The sequence below is a fragment of the Anthonomus grandis genome, chromosome 15 (genome assembly GCF_022605725.1).
Source record: "Anthonomus grandis grandis chromosome 15, icAntGran1.3, whole genome shotgun sequence".
Classification (NCBI taxonomy): domain Eukaryota; kingdom Metazoa; phylum Arthropoda; class Insecta; order Coleoptera; family Curculionidae; genus Anthonomus; species Anthonomus grandis.
Window position 1 is genome coordinate 15,512,269 of NC_065560.1, and position 20,461 is coordinate 15,532,729.

Below are 20,461 nucleotides of genomic sequence, written 5' to 3' on the forward strand. Positions count from 1 at the left end.
GCCATGCTAGATGATAAGTGGTACGTCATGGGGAAAACATGACTTGGAATGTTTGAGGTAGAACGTGCTATGTTACTGTATGCAGCCCTAGTTGGTGCACTGTATTGTTCATACATCCCCATTTCTGCGTAACAGTGTTTGGTTTATGGCATTTTGCACCAAAAATCTGGTTCGCGGTGTAGCAAGTCTGCGTATCTTCATCGCTACCTGTTCACCAAACAATGAATATTCATCTTTGTTGTCCACTCTTTTTGACTGAATGGATCTCATGAGATTCACCGCTTCATCAAAGATAGGTGCCTTAGCAGAATTACTCAATAAAAGTTTTGCAGATTTGCTTTTGGGGGTTCTTGGAAAAACTTTGGGTTTGAGTATTTTTGTAGGGGTCTCCGCTGCTGCCTGTTTCTCTTGGGAAGTTGATGGTTGAATTGAAACTTGGCCTTGAACTTCTCCTCCAATTCCAGTGTCTTCCTCTTGTAAATCTTTTTCTCCCTCATCATAATCTAATGAATCCTAAAACATTTTTTTTTTAAATTTTCTGATGCCCCAAAGAGAAGAAGAATGGGAAGAAATCGCGAAACAATATGAAGAAAAATGGAACTTTCCGAACTGTGTCGGAGCCATAGATGGCAAGCACATCGCTGGGAAAGCTCCGATTCATTCTGGATCGGAATTTTTCAATTATAAGGGTTTTTTAGCATCGTATTGCTCGCTGTAGTAGACGCAAACTACAATTTTATATATGTGAATGTGGGTTGTCAAGGGAGAGTTTCCGACGGTGGCGTCTTCAATAATACATTTTTTAAAAAAGGACTTGAAGAAAACACTCTACATATTCCTACACCGCGGACTTTGCCTGGGCGAATCACCCCAAGTCCTTTTGTAATAGTTGCGGACGATGCTTTCCCTCTCACTCCCAATATTATGGAAAAGCGCTTCGAGATCTGTCTACAACCCTGTCGGAATATTCGACTTTGAATCTGCACGAGATGGGGAAGTTACTCCTGGACTTTGGAGGCAAGACACTTCTTCTTCTCAACTAAGCGACCTCCCAAGAGTTCCAAGAAGAAGTGGGGCGACAGCTCAAGCTGATGAATTCGCGGAATATTTTGTCTCTGCTCAAGGCGAAGTGAGTTTTCAGTACAATAAATAAATGCCCATATATTTATTTACTGTACAGCAACCCGTTCACGTCCACAGGATACATTTTTTAAGTTTCAGTTTGAATTGATACCTCGCAATGAATTCGAACAAGAATAACTTAAAACTAATTGTACCCTACGTTTTCAAGTGTGCTCTTTCGAATGATGATGGTTAGAAGTCGAAAAAAAATGTTTGTAACCTCTAATAAATTAAAAAATTCGTAACTAATTTTTTTAGCCTATACATTTTTAAAAAAAAAATATACATAATTAAATAATTTTTTATCCAAGCAAAATGGCGGCCGAAACAAAAAATTTATATTTTAAGCTTGATGATTCTTTTTCAGATAGTTGAGGTGTGGGCAAAAAATTTATAAGAATAAAAATGTCTTAAAATTTCCAAGGAACATTCTTACATTTTTTCAAAACTTTTTAACAAAATTTTTGATTTTTGGAAAATTCAAAAATTTTAAATTTCAAAAAAGTTGACAAAAAGTTTTGAAAAAATTCAAGAGTATTCCTTGACTAATTCTAAGACTTTTTTGTTCTAATAAATTTTTAATTAAAGTCCATAGTTTTGAAGAAAAAAATTCGTGACAAAAAAATATTTTTTTTTTTGTTTCGGCTGTTTATATTGATATCAGAGGGCTATTTTAGGTTGACCTACTAACAGACAAACTTGAATTTTCAAATCGACAAATTTAAAAAATTAAAATATGAACTTACCTCAACATTATCTAGTGTTTTTCGTGGTGTATTCTTGTCGGTTAAGAACAACATAGCTTGGTACGCAAACCATTTGCTTACGTACGCTTCGTCAGTACCACTTCCAGTTTTTTTGCTTTCGAGTTCTTTCTTTCTTTCCCTCGAAAAATGGCTTTATAAATTTTTGATTTTTCGCTTAACCTCCTGCTTCTCTATACCAAATGAAACAGCAATTTCCGTGAGAGCGTCATGTCTTCGGTTTTTATTTTTGTAATCGGAATTTGAACTGTTCCTTAATGAAGAACGAACACGATACATATCAATAAAGGCCAACGTTTCTTCGTCAGTCCACGTCATAATTCTAAACTAAAAGCAGAAACTTCGAACTCAATGCAAAAAATAACGCACTGTCACCAACTCTAAATATTTAAAAAACAAATAAAATAAATTTGCACGCATACGACCTTTCTTCGACTGAGACTAAAGCCGCCCGGCATGTACTTGTGAATTTTGATTTCATTCGGTTCGGTTTTCTTTGAAGGAGACCGACTTTAGTCGGGTTGTATTCGGCATGATTCGGGCCGGCTTTCGGCAAGTCGGCAAGGCCGACCGGTACGTCTGGGGGATCGGAATTGGTCCTACTCGGAATTTGTCCTACGTTTACGAATCCGGCCGAACGGTTAAAAACAGTGTTGTCAGAACTCTAAAATATTCTTAGCAATGTGACCGAAATTCAGTATTCAGTTCAGGGAGGGGGATACTGTGTGAAATTGAATGTGATACCAACCATACAACAACTACAACGAATAAGGCCGTTCAACCTAGAACTTATGGTTGTGTGTGTGTGTGTGTTGCAAAGATGGAAGGACTTGGTAATCAAAGATTTTTTGATCAAGAATTTATTAATGAAGCCAGAAGGTATGAAACTTTTAATAAAATTTAAAATTAAATCAGTTTTATACCTATACAAATTATTATAAAATAGACAATATATGAGGAAAATCGAAGTTTTATGATCAATATGCTCTATTTTTTTTAAAATATACGAAACCTGATCCAACCTTGGGCCAACCTAACTCGCCCTAACTTTGTGTTATTAAATGATAACGACTGGACGTCAATTTAAGCATTATCAAAATTAATTGGCTACACAACGTCCTGGTGACTTATACCGAATTAACTGTAGTCCAGAAATTGTTATTTCTTTGTAATATCTTTCTGGAGAGTATTCACACTTTGTTTGAACGTGTGGTTGTTGGGTTCTGCATTGGTAAGTTAAAATATTTGTATATTAAATTTTTTTTTAAATTTATAGTGCATCAATTATTTTATTTAAATTTTTATTAGATAAATTCTTAAAAGTTAACCATAGTTTAGTTTATATCGTTGTGTAATAATGTGCACGTCTTGGATTTTTGTCTCGGTTGAGTTAGTGTCTTTGAGAATTATGACTTTAATTATAAAATATATCTTTGAGATTTTTTTTATAAATCAAAGTTGGTAGGGCTATAAAAGTTTTTTTGTGACTATTATTTATACCTACTATTCATAGGTTAACAGAAAATTATTGTCTTAGACCCAGAATTTACAATTACAAGTTAATTGAGTAAATAAGTCGTTAATTAGATAATCTGTGTTAGATTCAGAACTATTATTGGCTTCAGTCAATACTTATCATATAGTTTTACAATAACATTATTTTTAATGATGTCAAGTATTACTTAATTTAAAGTTAATTATGTATGAATAAAACAAAACAAATATACCAATTAGTAATTATGTCATTCGTATAAGACAGGTTTTTATAATAATAGTTTTTTTATTACTAGTTAACTGACAATTAGTATTTATCGATATATTATTAGTTAAAGTGATAAGTGTGCTTGAAGTAGATAGGAAATTTTAAAAAATAACTACTTATAAGTATAAACGTATAATAAGTACATTTTTAAATGAAAGTAGAGTACAAGTTTCGCGATAATGAATATTAAAATTCCGTTACTTGCGCTAATATTCATCTTAATTTTATCATTAAATTTAGTTGAAACTACTCATTTTTCAAATTTTGCACAATTTCTATCGGAAATTAATGAAACTTTAAACCAAGCATCTAGTTATGAGTTGCCAACCAACAATAATGAGTATTTTATGAGCCAAAGTGACAACCACGAAAAAACAAAAGGTAACATTATTCTTTATTATACTTAAAAAATACTGAAGTCATATAATTTATTCAGTATTTTTATACTTAAATTGACAATAGACATAGTTTTTTTCTAAAGCATATTGACCACAGGTCACAGCAATTCCAAAGCTTTAAATTTTTTTTGTGAAAGCATTATATAATGCTTTCATTTCAAAACGATCCACCCTTAATAACTTTCTTAAAAAAAAAAAAAAAAAAAAAAAAAAACACGTCAAATTAGATATACAGGGGGGACGTTTAATTATGCATTTACTGAAGTTCTATCAATCACCTCCTCACCTCCAGCTAACCTCACTTTAATATGTCAAATGGGAACCCCCATCGTGTGATACGTCATAGTAAGAAGCGTAAAATTCTCTATTCAACGGTACCAAAAAAAATTAAATCGGTAAATGTGTAAGCAAATAGTTAACGAAAATGTATAGAAATAATGAATATTTTATTTACGACAAACTTTGGTATTTTAAATAAATACTTTTAGTGTGGTACCTACATCATTTTAAAAATCAATTGACTTACCTTAAGGATAATTGATCTATATTATATGAGTATTGCCGTTCGAAGAATTACAATAACTACTTGTAGTCGCAATTTTTTCTTAGCTCGGTCATCACGAATAATTTAAAGCAAATTCCCTTAGTACGTTCCACTTCCCTGCAACCCCACTCTAGCCCATGTTCAGTCACCGCCACAACCAGTCTTCACTGCAATTTTGCTGAAAATTCTGGATCAACCTATCCGGGTGGGATACTGGGGTGGGTTTGTAATTCTTCGAACGGCAATACTCATATAATATAGATCAATTATCCTTAAGGTAAGTCAATTGATCGTTTAATTATATTTCGTATTGCCGTTCTCGAATTACAATAACTACTTGTAGATGTTCAAAGATAAAGATCTAGAATTTTCTCCAAAAATATATTTGTAACAAAATACAGTATTTGTACAAAATATAAATATAATATAATGAATTTTCTATATTAAAGGAACACAACAAACTATAAACACATAAGTATCTAAATCTATTATTTAGAATGCACTATACCTAAGATCCCTTTAGCAAATGCTGCAGGATCTTCTGACAGGGGTCTATTGTAAAATCTCGCAAACGTGTTAGATTTTTGTGTCCAACCCGCTCTAGATCTTATAACCTCAATAGAAACTCCTGCCCTATAGGCTGCCGAAGTGGCAGCATGACGAGTACTGTAACCCGAAAATTGAGTGGTATTAATGCCACTAGCTGCAAGAGTAAGCTTAATCCATTTGCTTAATCTCTGTGCTGACACTGGATGAAAGGGTTTATTAACTGTTAGAATTAAGAAATCAGTGTCTGGGGAACGAAGATCCCTGGTTACCAGTATATATTGATCAATGACAGAGGCCAAGCAGAGAGAAGCATTTTCTTTAAAATATGGGATTATCAATATTGGTTGAAAATGTTTATAAGATGAAGTTTTAAGTCTGTCTGAAATTTTTATTTCTAATCGATCTGGAAATCTAATGACATTTTGTAAACGTATACATGCCAAAGTTTGAAGCCTATGGCCTGTAATTAATGCTAATAATGTGGCCAGCTTCATTGTTAATTGAAACCTAGAAATGTCAGACAAAGGATATAGACTGGATAGATGTAAAAGAACCGGATGTGGGTCCCACGTAGTTTGGTATTTTGGCCTAGATGGTTTTTGGTTATATATGCCTTTTAAAAAACGTTTTATAATATTTTTCTCTGATGTTTCTATTGAAAAAGGTAGGACTATAGCCGCATGTTGCGAGTTAATAGTAGAGTAGGATACGCCACTTTGAAATTGGGTGCTTAGAAAGTCCAAAATCAAATTTAATGAATATTGAAAAGGATTATGGTTTTTTGTGCTGCAAAAATCCCACCATTTCCTTAAGTATGCAGTATACTGCTTTAAAGTAGATGTGCTGATTGAATATTTAATAGCCTGAAGTCCTATTGCTGGGACACCTCGTCTGTGAAAAGCCTCCCGGATAAAATTCCAACCTCCAGGGAAAGGGTCTGCCAAAGTGGGTGACAGTCTCTGAAAGGTGAAGAAAGTAAACTTTGATCTGGTGTGAAAACTAAAGGTTTTGTTACAAGAAGTTTACGAAAGGTAGAGTACCATGGCTGGGTATTCCAGCGAGGAACTACTACTATTCCCTGGGCTCCTTCAGCAATGATCTTTTGTAAGCATTTTAATACAAGGCTAAATGGTAGGAAGGCATATAAAAATTGACCTTCCCACGAAACAGTGAAAGCATTTACAGTGATAGAACTAGGATCTGGTTTCCATGAGATATATCTAGTACACTTTGCATTTAATTGTGATGCAAATAGGTCAATAGTAGGTTTACCAAAATACTGACATATCTTTTGAAAAGCATGATTTGATAATTCATATTCTGTATTAATTGAAGTCGATCGAGATTCCTTATCTGCATGGACATTATCTTTAGTATTAACATATGAGGCAACTAGGAAAATATTTCTAGTTTCACACCACAGCCAAATTTGTATTGTGATATAATTAAGATTTTTAAACCTTACACTACCCATACGATTTATACAGGCTATGGCTGTCACATTATCTACTCTAAGTAGAATGGAACAATTTGATAAATCTGAAGCAAACGAACGAAGTGCGTTAAAAGCTGCTAGCAATTCCAAATAATTAATATGTTTTACTCTGTCACATGTGTGCCAAAAACCATGTGTAACTTTACTTAGACAATGAGCACCCCAACCCGTTAGAGAAGCATCTGTAAAAATCTCAAGGGCAAACACTGTATTTGTCACTATATGTGTACCATAATTATGAGTTAAGGTTTGATGCCACCATTGTAATTCAGATTTTATACAGTCTGAAAGTAATAAAGTTGACTGATAATTATGTCTATTAGAGCGTAATGCTAAATACTTTTTACGCTCTAAAATTTTTAAATGAACCCAACCATATTTAACAGCAGGACAAGCTGCTACAAATTTACCTATAAGTTGAGCCAGAGTAAAAATAGAGCATTTGTCCTTCGTTAAAAGTTTTAAAATTTGTGCCTGAATAAGAGTTGCCTTCTCGATGGGTAAAAGTACCTTAAATGATATGGAGTTATATGCAAAGCCCAGAAATGTACATGTCTGAGAAGGAACTAAATTACTTTTCTTGGAATTAAGTAAAAAACCTAAGGATTCCAGAAGATCTTTTGTAGCTTGGCAGTCTTTACAAGCTGTCTCAAAAGTTTTACTAATAATGAGAATGTCATCTAGATAAATAACACATACAATGCCATTAGACCTTAAGAATTTTACTACAGGTTTCATGATCTTTGTAAACACAAATGGCGCTGTGCAAAGACCAAACGGCAAACAGTTAAATTGATAATATGAACCTTTAAAATCAAAGGACAAATATTTTCTAAATCTTTTGTTCACTGAAATCAAAAAATATGCATCTTTAATGTCAAGTGATGTAAAGAAACAATTTGGATATAATATCTTAAAGACTGTCCTATGATCCTCTAGTTTAAAATAAGGAGGTCGTAGAAAACGGTTCAAAGCTTTGAGATTTAATATAAATCTATAGGAACCCTCGGGTTTTGGAACCAAGAAAATTGATGAAAAAAACTGACTAGATCTTGGATAAGTCTTTGACACTGCTCCTATCTGTAACAATTGAGTAATAACATCTTCCAATTTAGATGCCTCTGTTAATGTAAAACTTGATTTTGGTAAATAAGTTTGCACTGGTTTCTTCCTAAATGGAATCTTATATCCAGAAACCTAAGAGAGAACAGCATAATCATTAGTGATAAGAGCCCATTTTTCTAAATATTTAGAAAGGCGGCCCGCGTATTTCTTATTTACCTGGCTAGTTAATAACTGATCTGGTTCTTCTCTTAACGTGGAGGATATGCTCTCCTGGAATGGTGGGTTCCGCTCCCCTCCTCCTTTTTGAAACGAGTCCGGCGCTGTGAGCGCCGATAGTTTAAAGATGTTGATATACCTGAAGGACCGGCTTTAGGTTAATTGGTTTTTTGTACAACCGGAGATTTGGAAGTAGTATATTGTGGAACCCTAGCTTTCTTCCTTATACTGGAACCCAAACGTTGTGCTTCGTTAGAGCTTTTTAATTGGTCCGGGAAAGATTTTCCAAACAAATTTCGTCTATCGGGCAATCATTCAGAATTTTCTTCACCCCAATGTCCAAAAAAGGAACAATACCATGACGTCGATGTAAAGACAGGGCGTGAAAATATTCCGAAATCTCCGAAAATATTTTAACAGGATCACATTTTTTTTCTAATTCTTTCTTTGCCTCTTCAGTTTCGGTTTTCTTGGCTACTTCATATTGTTGGTCAAGCGGAATCGCTATCGCGCTTATACCAGCTGCCAACTGGGATTGTAACTTTCTTAGGAAATTATCCTGTTTTAATGCGTTTGCATCCAGGCAAGATTTTATTTCTGGATTAATTATAGGTGGTTGAAGTGCTGTGCAGTTAGCAATACATGGATAAGAATCTATGGTTGCATTACGATTTTCTTTATCAACTATGTAACTGATGATTTGTTGCTTAATAAGGCTAAAATATCTTGCGCACCTTCATTAGCCAAACCAGCCGTTACTGCGGAAGTCGGTGTCACCAAATTTATTAATGGCGCATCCGAATCCGAGTCCGTCCCTGGTTCCTCATTTGAAAAACTTTCGGACGAACCTGCAATAAAGCAGAAATATATCAGTGGCGGCTGGTGACTTTAGGAAGAGGTGAAGCGCAAAACCCAGAATATACCATAAGCAGCAAAAACAAAATTTTATTATGCAAATTGGGTCATATAACGGCAACATTTTATAAAAAAAATTCCCGAACGCGATGGAATTTACTTCCGATAAACAAGAACTAAGTCAATAGAATAAGAACCTTGCTGGCAGCGGCATGCATACGCCGCGCCGTTCTGTAAATTACCCCGCGTGTTTGTCCGTCCGTTGCCATAGCAACCGTCGTAAGCGCGGGGAGAGGTGCTGCAGCGGATTATTGTTTCTGCTAATTGTGCTGCATTGACACATGCGGTGGCGGTCGCCGCTGCTCTTATGAGAATATGTTTAGCGCGCTCGGGTTTCTGAATACTTTTACAAATATATTCTTTATAGGATTACACTTATTTTGATAAATCAGATAAAATAAAGAATTAATTTGTTATAAAATATAAAACAAACTAAATTGTAAACGTAAAGATGTCGATTTTAAAACTCTCTATTTTTTTAAAATTTGTGGTGAAGCGGCGCTTCACCCGCGACCCCTGACGAGCCGCTACTGAAATATATAAAACCATCTACGAACATCTGTGTGCATCTGTCGTAAATATTTACGCGATAAGAAAATTCCGACCGCCCCGACCTTGAGTTCATGTGAAAAAAAGGTGGACGGGGAATGCGACCCTTCGTCGCATCAAGACAAGTAAAAATCAATTTTAATACAGCATTCATGTGTATACTGTAAAAAAATTGTATGGCATTCTATTAACTAGACTTCATTTGAAAGTTCTAAATAAAAGAAATTACAGGAATTCATATGAATCCTATTGTAAATATACAGTTTAAGCATATCACCTATGTGAACACTACTGTAAATCACGCGGTCATTTGTCTGTTTTTCTTAAGAAATATAAGGGAACCTAAGAGAAATAACAAATAAATAGAATAGCAATATTTTACTTACTTGACCTGTCCAATAATTCAAGTAACTTCTTTAGTCTTCTTTTCTTTTGTTTGATCGACACTTGTTTTGAAATTTTTCCCATTTTTCACAATTAAATGTTAAGATCAAAAATCTACGCGTCAACACCGACCGCACGAAAAAATTGCAGTGAAGACTGGTTGTGGCGGTGACTGAATATGGGCTAGAGTGGGGTTGCAGGGAAGTGGAACGTACTAAGGGAATTTGCTTTAAATTATTCGTGATGACCGAGCTAAGAAAAAATTGCGACTACAAGTAGTTATTGTAATTCGAGAACGGCAATACAAAATATAATAATACATTTTCAGCAGGATGGAGCTCCCGCGCACTACACTTTGGTAGAGTGGCTTGATGAAAATTTTCGAGAAAAGTGGATTGGCAGACCTGGTGCAATCGAATGACCTGCGCGGTCTCCGGACCTAATCCCACTAGACTTTTTTCTTTGGGGCTACTTAAAAAGCAAAGTTTATAAAACCCCACCTGAGTATTGAGAATTTAAAAAATAGAATATTTCAAGAATGCAGAGAAATTAGCGGGCAGACCCTTGCCAATGTTCGTAAGGAGTTTGAAAATAAGCTTATTTATTGTCTTGCTAATAACGGCGCGCATTTTGAACATTTAATAAAATAAATTTGTTAAACTAATTAAATTTGTTTTTCTACCCTACCGATTTACACTTTAATTGCTTCTTGGTCAATCAATTTTATTTTTTTTACAACCATTGATAGCATAATGAATGCCCTTTAAAATAATGTATCACACCATGGGGAAGCCATTTGATATACCAAGTTTGGCGTAAATAAAATATTCATTATTTCTAGACATTTTCGCTAACTATTTGCTTACACATTTACCAATTTCATTTTTTTGGTACCGTTGAATAGAGAATTTTACGCTGCTTACTATGATGTATCACACGATAGGGGTTCCTATTTGACATATTAAACTGAGGTTAGCTGGAGGTGAGGAGGTGATTGACAGATTTTCAGTAAATGCATAATTAAACGTCCCCCTGTATATCTAATTTGACGTGTTTTTTTTTTTTTTTTTTTTTTTAAGAAAGTTATTAAGGGTGGATCGTTTTGAAATGAAAGCACTGTAGATAATAATAATAATAATAATAATAATAATAATAGACAGTTTATATTTCCTCAAAAGATATTACATACAGTGTGGTGACTTTATTTTTCTTTTCACATTTCAAGATAGTTTTTGTATTTTTTCACCTACAGAGGGGGTCCAAATTAACCCCAACTTTTTTTTTTCAAATGGAAAGCCACTTTTTTTAAACTCTCATTGAAAAGAGCCCTTTTTCTTGATTAAATTGCCCTATTTACTTTTGTGGTTATCTAAAGGAGAAATACGAAAAAAAAACCATTAAATTATTAAAAGTCTCGAAATATTTTGTGTTGGTAAATTTTTGGCGTGTTTGTTTATTTTATTGGCATCGAGACATTTCCTGACATTGTTGTAGTGTCACTGTTAAAGTGAATTTCAACCAGTTGTTAAATAAGTCAACTTATATTGAAAAAATGCCTTATTTATCCGAATGCCACAAGATTGAAATCTTAATGATGATTGGTTATGGGGACAGAAGTCGTACTCAGCTAGAGGTTGTCCACTTATCTTCGGAGTGGATTTTTTGTCTGATAAGGCTACATTCACCCTAAATGGCCATGTTAATAAACAGACTTGTCGCTACTGGTCTGACGAGAACCCACACTGGGTAAGAGAAACTAATACACAATATCCCCAGAAAACTAATGTTTGGGCTGGCATAATTGGCAGGCAAGTTATGGGGCTCATATTCTTCAATGCTACTTTAACTGGCGAAAGATATCTAGAATTTCTTGAACATGAACTAGTTCCAGTCTTACGTGCCTTATATCCAAGTAAGTTCCATTCAGATTTGTATGATGAAAGAATCTGGATGCAACAAGATGGTGTTCCCCCACATTATGCCCGTAATGTACGCCAGTATTTAGATGACAATGTACCAAACAGATGGATTGGTAGAAGAGGTGCAATCGAATGGCCGGCACGTTCTCCCGATCTCACCCCACTTGATTTTTTCTGTGGGGACATTTGAAAAGTCAAATTTATATGAGCAAACCAGGAAACCTAGACGAACTCAAAGAACGTATTAGGCAAGAAATCCCACAAATATCTCCAGAAGTTTTAGAAAATATCAGAAACGAATTTTATTAACGTCTTGGGCTTTGCCAACAAGTAAATGGTGCTCATTTTGAGCATCTTATACATTAAACACAACTTTTAATAATTTAATGGTTTTTATTTTTTTTCGTATTTCTACTTTAGATAATCACAAAAGTAAATAGGGCAATTTAATCAAGAAAAAGGGCTCTTTTCAATGAGAGTTTAAAAAAAGTGGCTTTCCATTTGAAAAAAAAAAGTTGGGGTTAATTTGGACCCCCTCTGTAGGTGAAAAAATACAAAAACTATCTTGAAATGTGAAAAGAAAAATAAACAAAAATCGACGGGTCTCAGGAAATTTGCGAGATAGATTTTGATTAGTTTTAACTGAATTTATTCCAGTTAAAGTCACCACACTGTATGCTCACTCATAGATATAAATAAGTTTACAATATAAATACAAAGAAAAAAAATCCATCAGTGTGTATTAATTCATATGTGTCCATCAGTGTGTATTAAGCATATAACTGTAAAGAGGAACCAACTCTTCGTTATGCCAATAACACCGTAGTCCTGGCCCGCCAAATGATTCTTAAGAATATTAAAGTTAGTAAGAAGTTATCTGACATTAACATGAGCACACAACATAAAATCAACAAATTATAATATAAGTTATAAGGGGGTGGTAAGAAAAGGATCCTAGGAGAAAAAAAAGCTAAAACCACTGTAGTGTAGTAAACGTAAATCCTACTTAAGTGCATCGAAACCAAACACTGACCAATCAGATTAAGCTAAACAATATCCAAATAATCTCTAGCCGAATTTATATTTTTCACAATAATTGTATATATGAATTTTTATTTGTTTCTTTGATAGTCGCTGAAAATTATATAGAATACAGACAAAGAATCCATGTACCTAACTTGCAACGGCTTCATATCTGAAAAGTAAAATCAAGACTAGAAGAAATATGCTTTATAATCTGATAAAAATTATATATTTTATAGAGAAAGCCTAATAAAAAGTATAAAAATATATACATATCCAAACGAGAAACAAATTAATAATATTATGATAAAAAAAATTCTAAATAGGTAAATTCAAATCCCAGAAAAAAATGTCTAGCTTCTGGTTATTAGATTTATTAATTAATAGTTCTATTATTTCCATAATCTATTTATTGAAGGTCAGCAATGAATGGTTTGCAAGACTGAACTTAAGGTATTTCCTGACTTAATATTTTCACAAAGCATCCTGCTGCTGGTTTGTGAAGTACTGTAGAACGACACACTGGCAATATCTAAGTTAATTATCAAAAGCTAAACTTATAAATCTATTGAAATTTGCTGTTTGAATTCTGTGTTTAAAAGCATATTGTCAAGATAAATTTAACATTTCAACTTTTGGCACCAAACGTGGAGTCAATTAAACTTTTTTGGGGAATTTTATTTTTAAATAAAAATCGAGTCCTGAAACTGAATGAATACAATTTTTTATAGCTGCTGTAAAACAAAACTCTAGGTTCACATTTAATTTATTTACATATAAAAACATTTTTTATTGAATAAAATAACCATTGAACTACCTGAAACCACTAAGTTTTAACTTAAAGGTAGATTATTTACTGCTACGTTATCACCAGTAATTTTTTCGGTAATTTGGTTTTATGTTTTGGTATCTATATAATAATTGACTTGGTATATTGGCATTTTTTATATAGGTACATTTATACTACGTAATAAGTACGTTGATTGTCTAAATTTTCTTTAGTGGTTTTAATATTTTTGAAAATTTGCCCATTTATTTTTTTTTGCATCGTGACATGCATTGTCAAAATGCATATCTGTAGGTGGGACAAGGAAGAGCTTTCTTATGAACTTAATGTTAGAGGTATTCGAGGAGGCACTGTTGAGGAGATATATCGTAGGTTTGCTATTTAAATGGAAAAGATTGGTGATAGCGTGAAATGTCCTGAGTTTCCATTCACTATTCACAACAGATTCTGATTGGTTAGCGAGTGTTCCGGTTTTAGGACAGGTAGAAAATTTCTTAAGTCCTATTTTAGATCGTCTAGATTTAATGGATTGAACAGGTGATACGGAAAAGCAGAAAAAGAAGTTCTAGTGGATTGCTATGACACTGACTTAAGTCAATACTTTACGTGATGCTGCTTACAAGAATGAGCAGGAAAAAGGTATTCCCTCTGGTTTGAGCCTACACAATCTGGTGGTAGTTATATGAGTCAAGTTGCGATGCAAGACCCAAAGGAGGAGGAACGGGTTTTTAATTCAAACTTTGCAGGTGCAGTTCAATTTTCAGTATTGCAGCAGTCATGCTTCGACTGGTTTAAGTAGAGTAGTAGGAGACTTTTAAGTAAATGGAACTTGCAGTTCTCCAGCGATAGAAAAAGGTTTAACCCTGAGCGCTTTTATGGAAAAGGTTAAATAACTTTGCTTATTGCTCGGCATGTTCCTAAGAGACTCCTGGAATACGTTATAGATCCTTTTATTGGCTAAACCTGTTTTTTGCTTCGTAAAAAATTGCATCCTTGTAATTATAACGAGAAACTTATTGATGAAATTGGCGGGGAGATTTAGCACCAGAATGAGAGTATTGGTATTTGTTTAGCAGTTATAACTGGTTACTTTAAAGGCTTGCTTCTCCTATTTTTGAGGATGTTAAACTAAGTTATAACTAAGTTATATGTTACACGAAATATTCGATCAGAATCAACTGGCGTTGGTTGATGTGACTTTTATAAGCCAATTACGTGTTGCCACTTAAAAAAAAGGAAAGAAGCTATCGAACGTTCCTCCCAACCATGTACGTGTACCAATCTTCTTCAGCCTTACTACATGGCGTCTCCGAGGTCAGGGCTTTTGTTGCCACTCTTATTGTAAAGGCTGTATCGACTCCCGATAAAGAAATTATTTGACTGAAAGAAGCCTGGTCATCCGAGTACATTCTTCCAAAGCCTAAATTCTGCCCCTGTTATAAGGAGGATGGCTATACTGTCTGAAATTGTCCAAATTGTAAGTTGAAAAATAAGGTAAGGCGCTCCTAAGCCTGAATAAAGACCTAGGTAGCGCTGTTAATTGAACTCATACTTAATATAATTTTTGACCGTATTCAGAATGATGAAGTTTCTAACTTGCAGGTAGATCTAAGGTAAAAAGGTTTTAGGTTTTCCGTGAATGATTCGGGGAGATGAATAAGTATTTTGTATTCCTGTAAAAAACTAAATATTGTATTAAACTTGAAGTATTTATTGGTAAATTTATGTTGAAAGATGATATTATTTAGGTTAACTGAGTTTATTATTCTTATACATAAGGCAAGCAGTGTCAATAATAAAACTTGAAGAAAAGGTCAATATCTTTTCTTTTATAAAATAAGACTTACACGAATCCCTTGAATTATGCCCAAACGGGTATCGAATTATATACTTCTTACATACTAAAATAAACACAAGAGTAAATAAAGAAAAAGTTGAGTTGCCTCAGAAGCAAACCCCATAAGTCAGGCGAGAATCAATTTTACGCAAAATTAACATTTACAACACTTTTATTTAGCTCGCTCTTAATTCTGATCGTAAAACAACCAAAAGATTAATAATCCTAAAAAAATATTACAATTTCTGACATTAACAAACTGTGAACCCAAACACAAATCACTTAAGCACTTGAAATTCAAGATATCGTCTTTAAGACATTAAAAGATAAACGGTGGTTGTAACCGCCATGCTTTAACGCTTGCCAACTTGTAATTTATCACAATGCCGAGGGCATGCGTATATGTGCCACCCCAAAGAAGTGTGGTGTCATCAGCAAATAATGTGCATCGTCCATGCTTCAGTTCCAATCGTAGATTATTTATATATACCAAAAACAAGAGCGAACCAAGCACAGAACATTGAGACACACTCGCAAGACCACTCAATTCCTCTGACACCTATTAGATAAAAATTATTCTTTCCATATCAATACAAAACTTTAAAAACCATAAAATTCCAGGTTTTTGCAGTAGAATTGCGTATGAGATACAGTCAAGGGCATTTGTCAAATCGCAAAGAACCACTGCTGCACGCTCACCATCATTAAGTTCCAGGTAAAATTTTTCTAGCATGTGGAAAATGACATCATTCATGTTTCTGCCCGACTGAGATTCATTTACAACTCTGCCCTTTGTTTCTAAAAATTTAAGCATTTTATTTTTAGTAACTTTTCTGTAATGTTAGACAATGAAGGTCGGGTCGTCGCGGCGAACAGATAGAGTAATAAAAGTGTGTGAGCGATTTCGATCCACCGGTTTTTGGCCGGGTTAGCTAGGGGAGTTTACTTGTATTTTGGTCTAAATAAATATTTTGTTTATTTAAGCATGGATAATAAAGTTTGGCAATAGGTAATGGTTTATTAAGGAATGATACTTTTTCTTATGAAGCAAGAAATATAAACTCTTAAATAAAATTAAAGAGTAATTAAGTAGACAAAAAGTTATTGTTGACTTGAAATACTGATACTATTTTTGCGGCGTCATATAAATAGGGAGTTCATTAAATTGATAATTACAGTTAAAAATGTATTTTGGTTTGAAAACAGACAGAGACCCCTTCTGATACTATTGATTACCTAAGTGTAAAGCTTAGGTAATCGTAGGGTGGTTTTTTCACATGTTTTATATTTATTTATAATACTTTGCTTTTCAAAAGCAGTAAGATGTTTACAAGGTAGCTTTCTGGGGGTGATAACGTAGTAATGCAAGGAACATTATCCATACTTTATTTGAAAATAATTCTTCCCAAATAACTGCAAAATTATGATTTGAAATAATAATCTTTCTTTGAAACTGACATTTATTAATATTTACATATTCAGGTTAACCTTGCAAGGTTTATACCTACTTAACAAGGGTGACAATATACTTAAATAAACAAACTAAAAAAAAAGTGTGGTCTTTGCGTGTAAATGTGTGGGCTACTGGGCTCCCATTCGTTGTATACTCTGCAGCAGCATTTGGAACTTCTACTTCATTCAAGCAAAAAATGCTTGCAGCTGCGGCTGGACGCTGGGCTGTGGTGGGCGCGGCGAGGGCGCTGTTATCCTGCCCCAGGTGAACGGGCGATCCCGTCTGGTAGCTTTGGCCTTCTGGATCTGCTTTGGGTTCCTGGGACGTCCCAGGAAGTTCGCGGTGTGCGGCTCTCCATAGTTAGCGCATGTGGCTGGCTGGTCTCGGGGTTTTATGCGTCCGGCAGTTGCGTAGAGCTGGCCACACTCCACGCATTTGTGTGTCGCCATGCATCTAGCCTGGGCATGTCCATGGAGTTGGCACCTGTGGCACTGAATTCTTCTGGACTTATTTCGCTGGGTTTCCACCTTGATCTTGACGCCTCTCAGCTCCGTGTTCGGAACATCGATTTCTCGTCCCTTGGGAGCTGGATCAGGACTAGCGGCGTGGGTTGTCTGTTCCTGTTGAAGTCCCTGGCTGCTGTATGAGGGTGGAAAATGTGACTGGCTAGTTCTCGAGCGGTCCTCAAAGGACGATGTACAATCTCCTCTCCTCAGGCAGAGAGAAGGAGTGGAATGGATGGCACTTTGTTTTCTTCTAGATGGTTCTAAGCTTTCCTGTAGTCTTCGATTGACTGTGGATGGATTTTGATGCCATCGTGCGTATTGACGGCGTGGCCGTGGTATATTACTTTTACTTTTATAGGGCAGCAGATACCTCTTCGTATCTCTGCTTCGCATGGATAATAATTGGGTGTATTTTGGCCTTGGGTGGTGGCGGAATGGGCTCGGGTGGAGTGTTCTTAAGCCCAGTTCTTGAAGTGGAAGGAGTCTAGGCGGATTGCTTGGCCGGCTGGGGCTGGATAATGGCTGGTGTCTTCCTGGGGACCGTCTCAGGGTCGGATGTCTTCCTCCTTTTTCTCCTGCTGATGACGGGTTGGAATCCGTCGTTTTCGTCCTGGGGGCCTGCTGGCGTCCTAGGGCAGGAGATAGGCTCCTGCTGTCGAGGGTCGGTCATCTCGATGGACTCGACAGCAGGCGTTTCCAGGGCGGCAGGAGAAGCTTGCGCTGTCGGACTAGCCTGTACCGTAGCCGCAGGGAGGACAAGACGGACTCAAGAGCCTTTATCCTGCTCTTGAATGTTCATTTACTTAAATTTCATTTACAAAAATTATTATTGTAGAAGTTTTTCAATTCATGAAAACAGCAATTTCTAAAACCGCGTATCTTAGAAACAGTTGAATAAAAGTACAGCATGCGTTACATCAAAATGTTTATAATTTTGTGTAGAACCCAAAAATGTAATCATATACAGGATGTTCCATTTAAAATAAGAAAGTTGTTATTGTTCATGGCTACATGGGACACCCTGTATACAAAATATATATTGAGAAAAATGCGCAACCAAAAATATTAAACGACGTGTGCGGGCGTTTTTTCGAACACGCCCTCATTTACTTTTTATTAAATTTGTTCCATATTTTTGCCGCTCACTGTATCCATATATCTTCTATAAAAAGTATAAATCAAACTCTAAAAGTATATATCAAACTCTCCCGCATATTCCCATTATGCGGCTCAGATGGAATACGTACTTTCTTTACATTTTACGGGTAGGCTGTAAGTTTTGTGCAGACCTATAGAGTATATATTTTCATTAAATTGTGTCTACACTCCGACACGATTTTAATATTTAATAAAATTTTAAATATTTAAAATACTACACTAAAAAAAAGCAGGGATTACCAGGGATCCATTTAAAGGATCCATTCTAAATAATAATTACAATGCCTACGATAAGAGACTACCTATAAAAATTAAATTGATTTATTGAGCCTTATTTTGATACAGAAGACCAAAATATGCCGAGAAATAATTATCATTAAGGATTTGGTACGTTTTGAGAAGGAAAATAATAAGCTCACTATCCATAGCCCGCAACATTTCGTAGCAAATGAAAATTTTGAGATTAAATTATTAATCAATAAAGACCCTTTGGTTTTGATTTTCGCCCATTACCTAAAAGACGTGCAAGATTTTGATATTAGTAATGACAACATGGTCGCGATACGTTATGTCGGATAAATAATACAACCTGCAGTACTAACGGGTTAGTCATGTTTTAATTATATATTTTTTATTTAGATTTTGGAACATACGATTTTGTCATAGTAGGAGCTGGTGCAGCCGGAGGAGTTCTTGCTAATCGTTTGTCAGAAACCAACTATTCGGTTTTGATAATTGAAGCAGGCAAGGAAGATCCGGCCATATCCAAAGTCTTGGGATTAAGCTTGTTTTTGCTAAAGTCAGACTGGAATTGGGGATATAATACCATTGTCCAAAAAAACTCTTGTTTAGGTATTTGTCATATCATATAAATAAATATGCCATAGCGTATTATTTTTGTACGGCTTATATATCTTTATACTAACTTTTTGATTTTTAGGTAGCATTAATCAAAAATGTATGTATCCAAGAGGAAAATCTTTAGGCGGTTCCAGTGCCATTAACATAGGGTTTTATAGTCGTGGAAATAAAGAAAACTATAACGTTTGGGAAGAATTAGTAAACTCTAAATGGTCCTATGAAAATTGTCTACCCTATTTCAAAAAATCAGAGACAGCTGATTTTAATGTAGATATTGATAATGTATATCACGGATTTAATGGGCCTCAGAATATAAGCATAGTAGAGGATACTCCAATTTTGGTAATTTTATTTTTATTTATTTATTTAATTTAATGCACTGAACAGATCTATCAGAATAAATGCTATTAATAAGTAGAAAGTACTCTGAACATAAACTTAAACCTAACTTTAACCAAAAAGGAAAACAGTATTTTTAAAGTACACTAAGGTCTTTAAAGCAAACAAAAACTTCTTATTATCATTACTAAAGATATCAACATTATTTTGAATTTGATTAAATGTATAATCTACAAATATTACGAAGGGGTGACACTAGTTGACGGTTGTTGTTAGCCACATCAGGAATATAAAAGAACGTGACACAGCTGGAACCGTCGCGCCGCTTTAACCGGTTTAGTATGCTTTTGGCTCGTTCATCGTTAGTTAATTTATTGTTTATCTTTAATGTACGTGTCTAGCTTTTAAATAGGCCATGTCGGAGTAAGATTCAGAGTCGGAACCTTTTCAAAGTTCGGGAAGTGAATATGTTCCAACTGAAGCAGGTGAACCTGGAACACATAGGGGGATACGTAAAACTAAATTACGTGTCCGGAAACAACCACAAAAGGCAGAAAATGTTAAAAAAGGTCGAAAACGTCCAAGGCGTAAACATGAATGGGCCAGAAATGTTCGTAAAATTTCAAGGGCTAGTGGAGATGAATACGTAAATACTCCTAAAAAAGTCGTGCCCAAAAGAGTGGTCGGAAGTGATTGTGTTTGTCCACGTCGGTGCTTCTTAAATATATCTCAGCAAACCAGGCAATCGGTTTTGGAAACTTTTAATAAATTAGCAGATAAGGAGAAACAAGACTTATATTTAGTGGGGCTAATCT

The 20,461-nt window shown here is 34.9% G+C and overlaps 1 protein-coding gene across 1 annotated transcript in view; it reads left to right on the forward strand.

Moving 5' to 3' along the window:
- The first annotated feature begins 3,714 nt into the window (after positions 1-3,714).
- The window catches only part of LOC126745360 (glucose dehydrogenase [FAD, quinone]-like), a 48,319-nt gene continuing 31,572 nt past the window's right edge, over positions 3,715-20,461 (forward strand). The window contains exons 1-3 of the mRNA XM_050453184.1: positions 3,715-4,029; positions 19,086-19,298; positions 19,387-19,649. Coding sequence (XP_050309141.1) covers positions 3,828-4,029; positions 19,086-19,298; positions 19,387-19,649 — 678 coding nt within the window. The 5' untranslated portion in view covers positions 3,715-3,827. The remainder of the gene's footprint in view (positions 4,030-19,085; positions 19,299-19,386; positions 19,650-20,461) is intronic.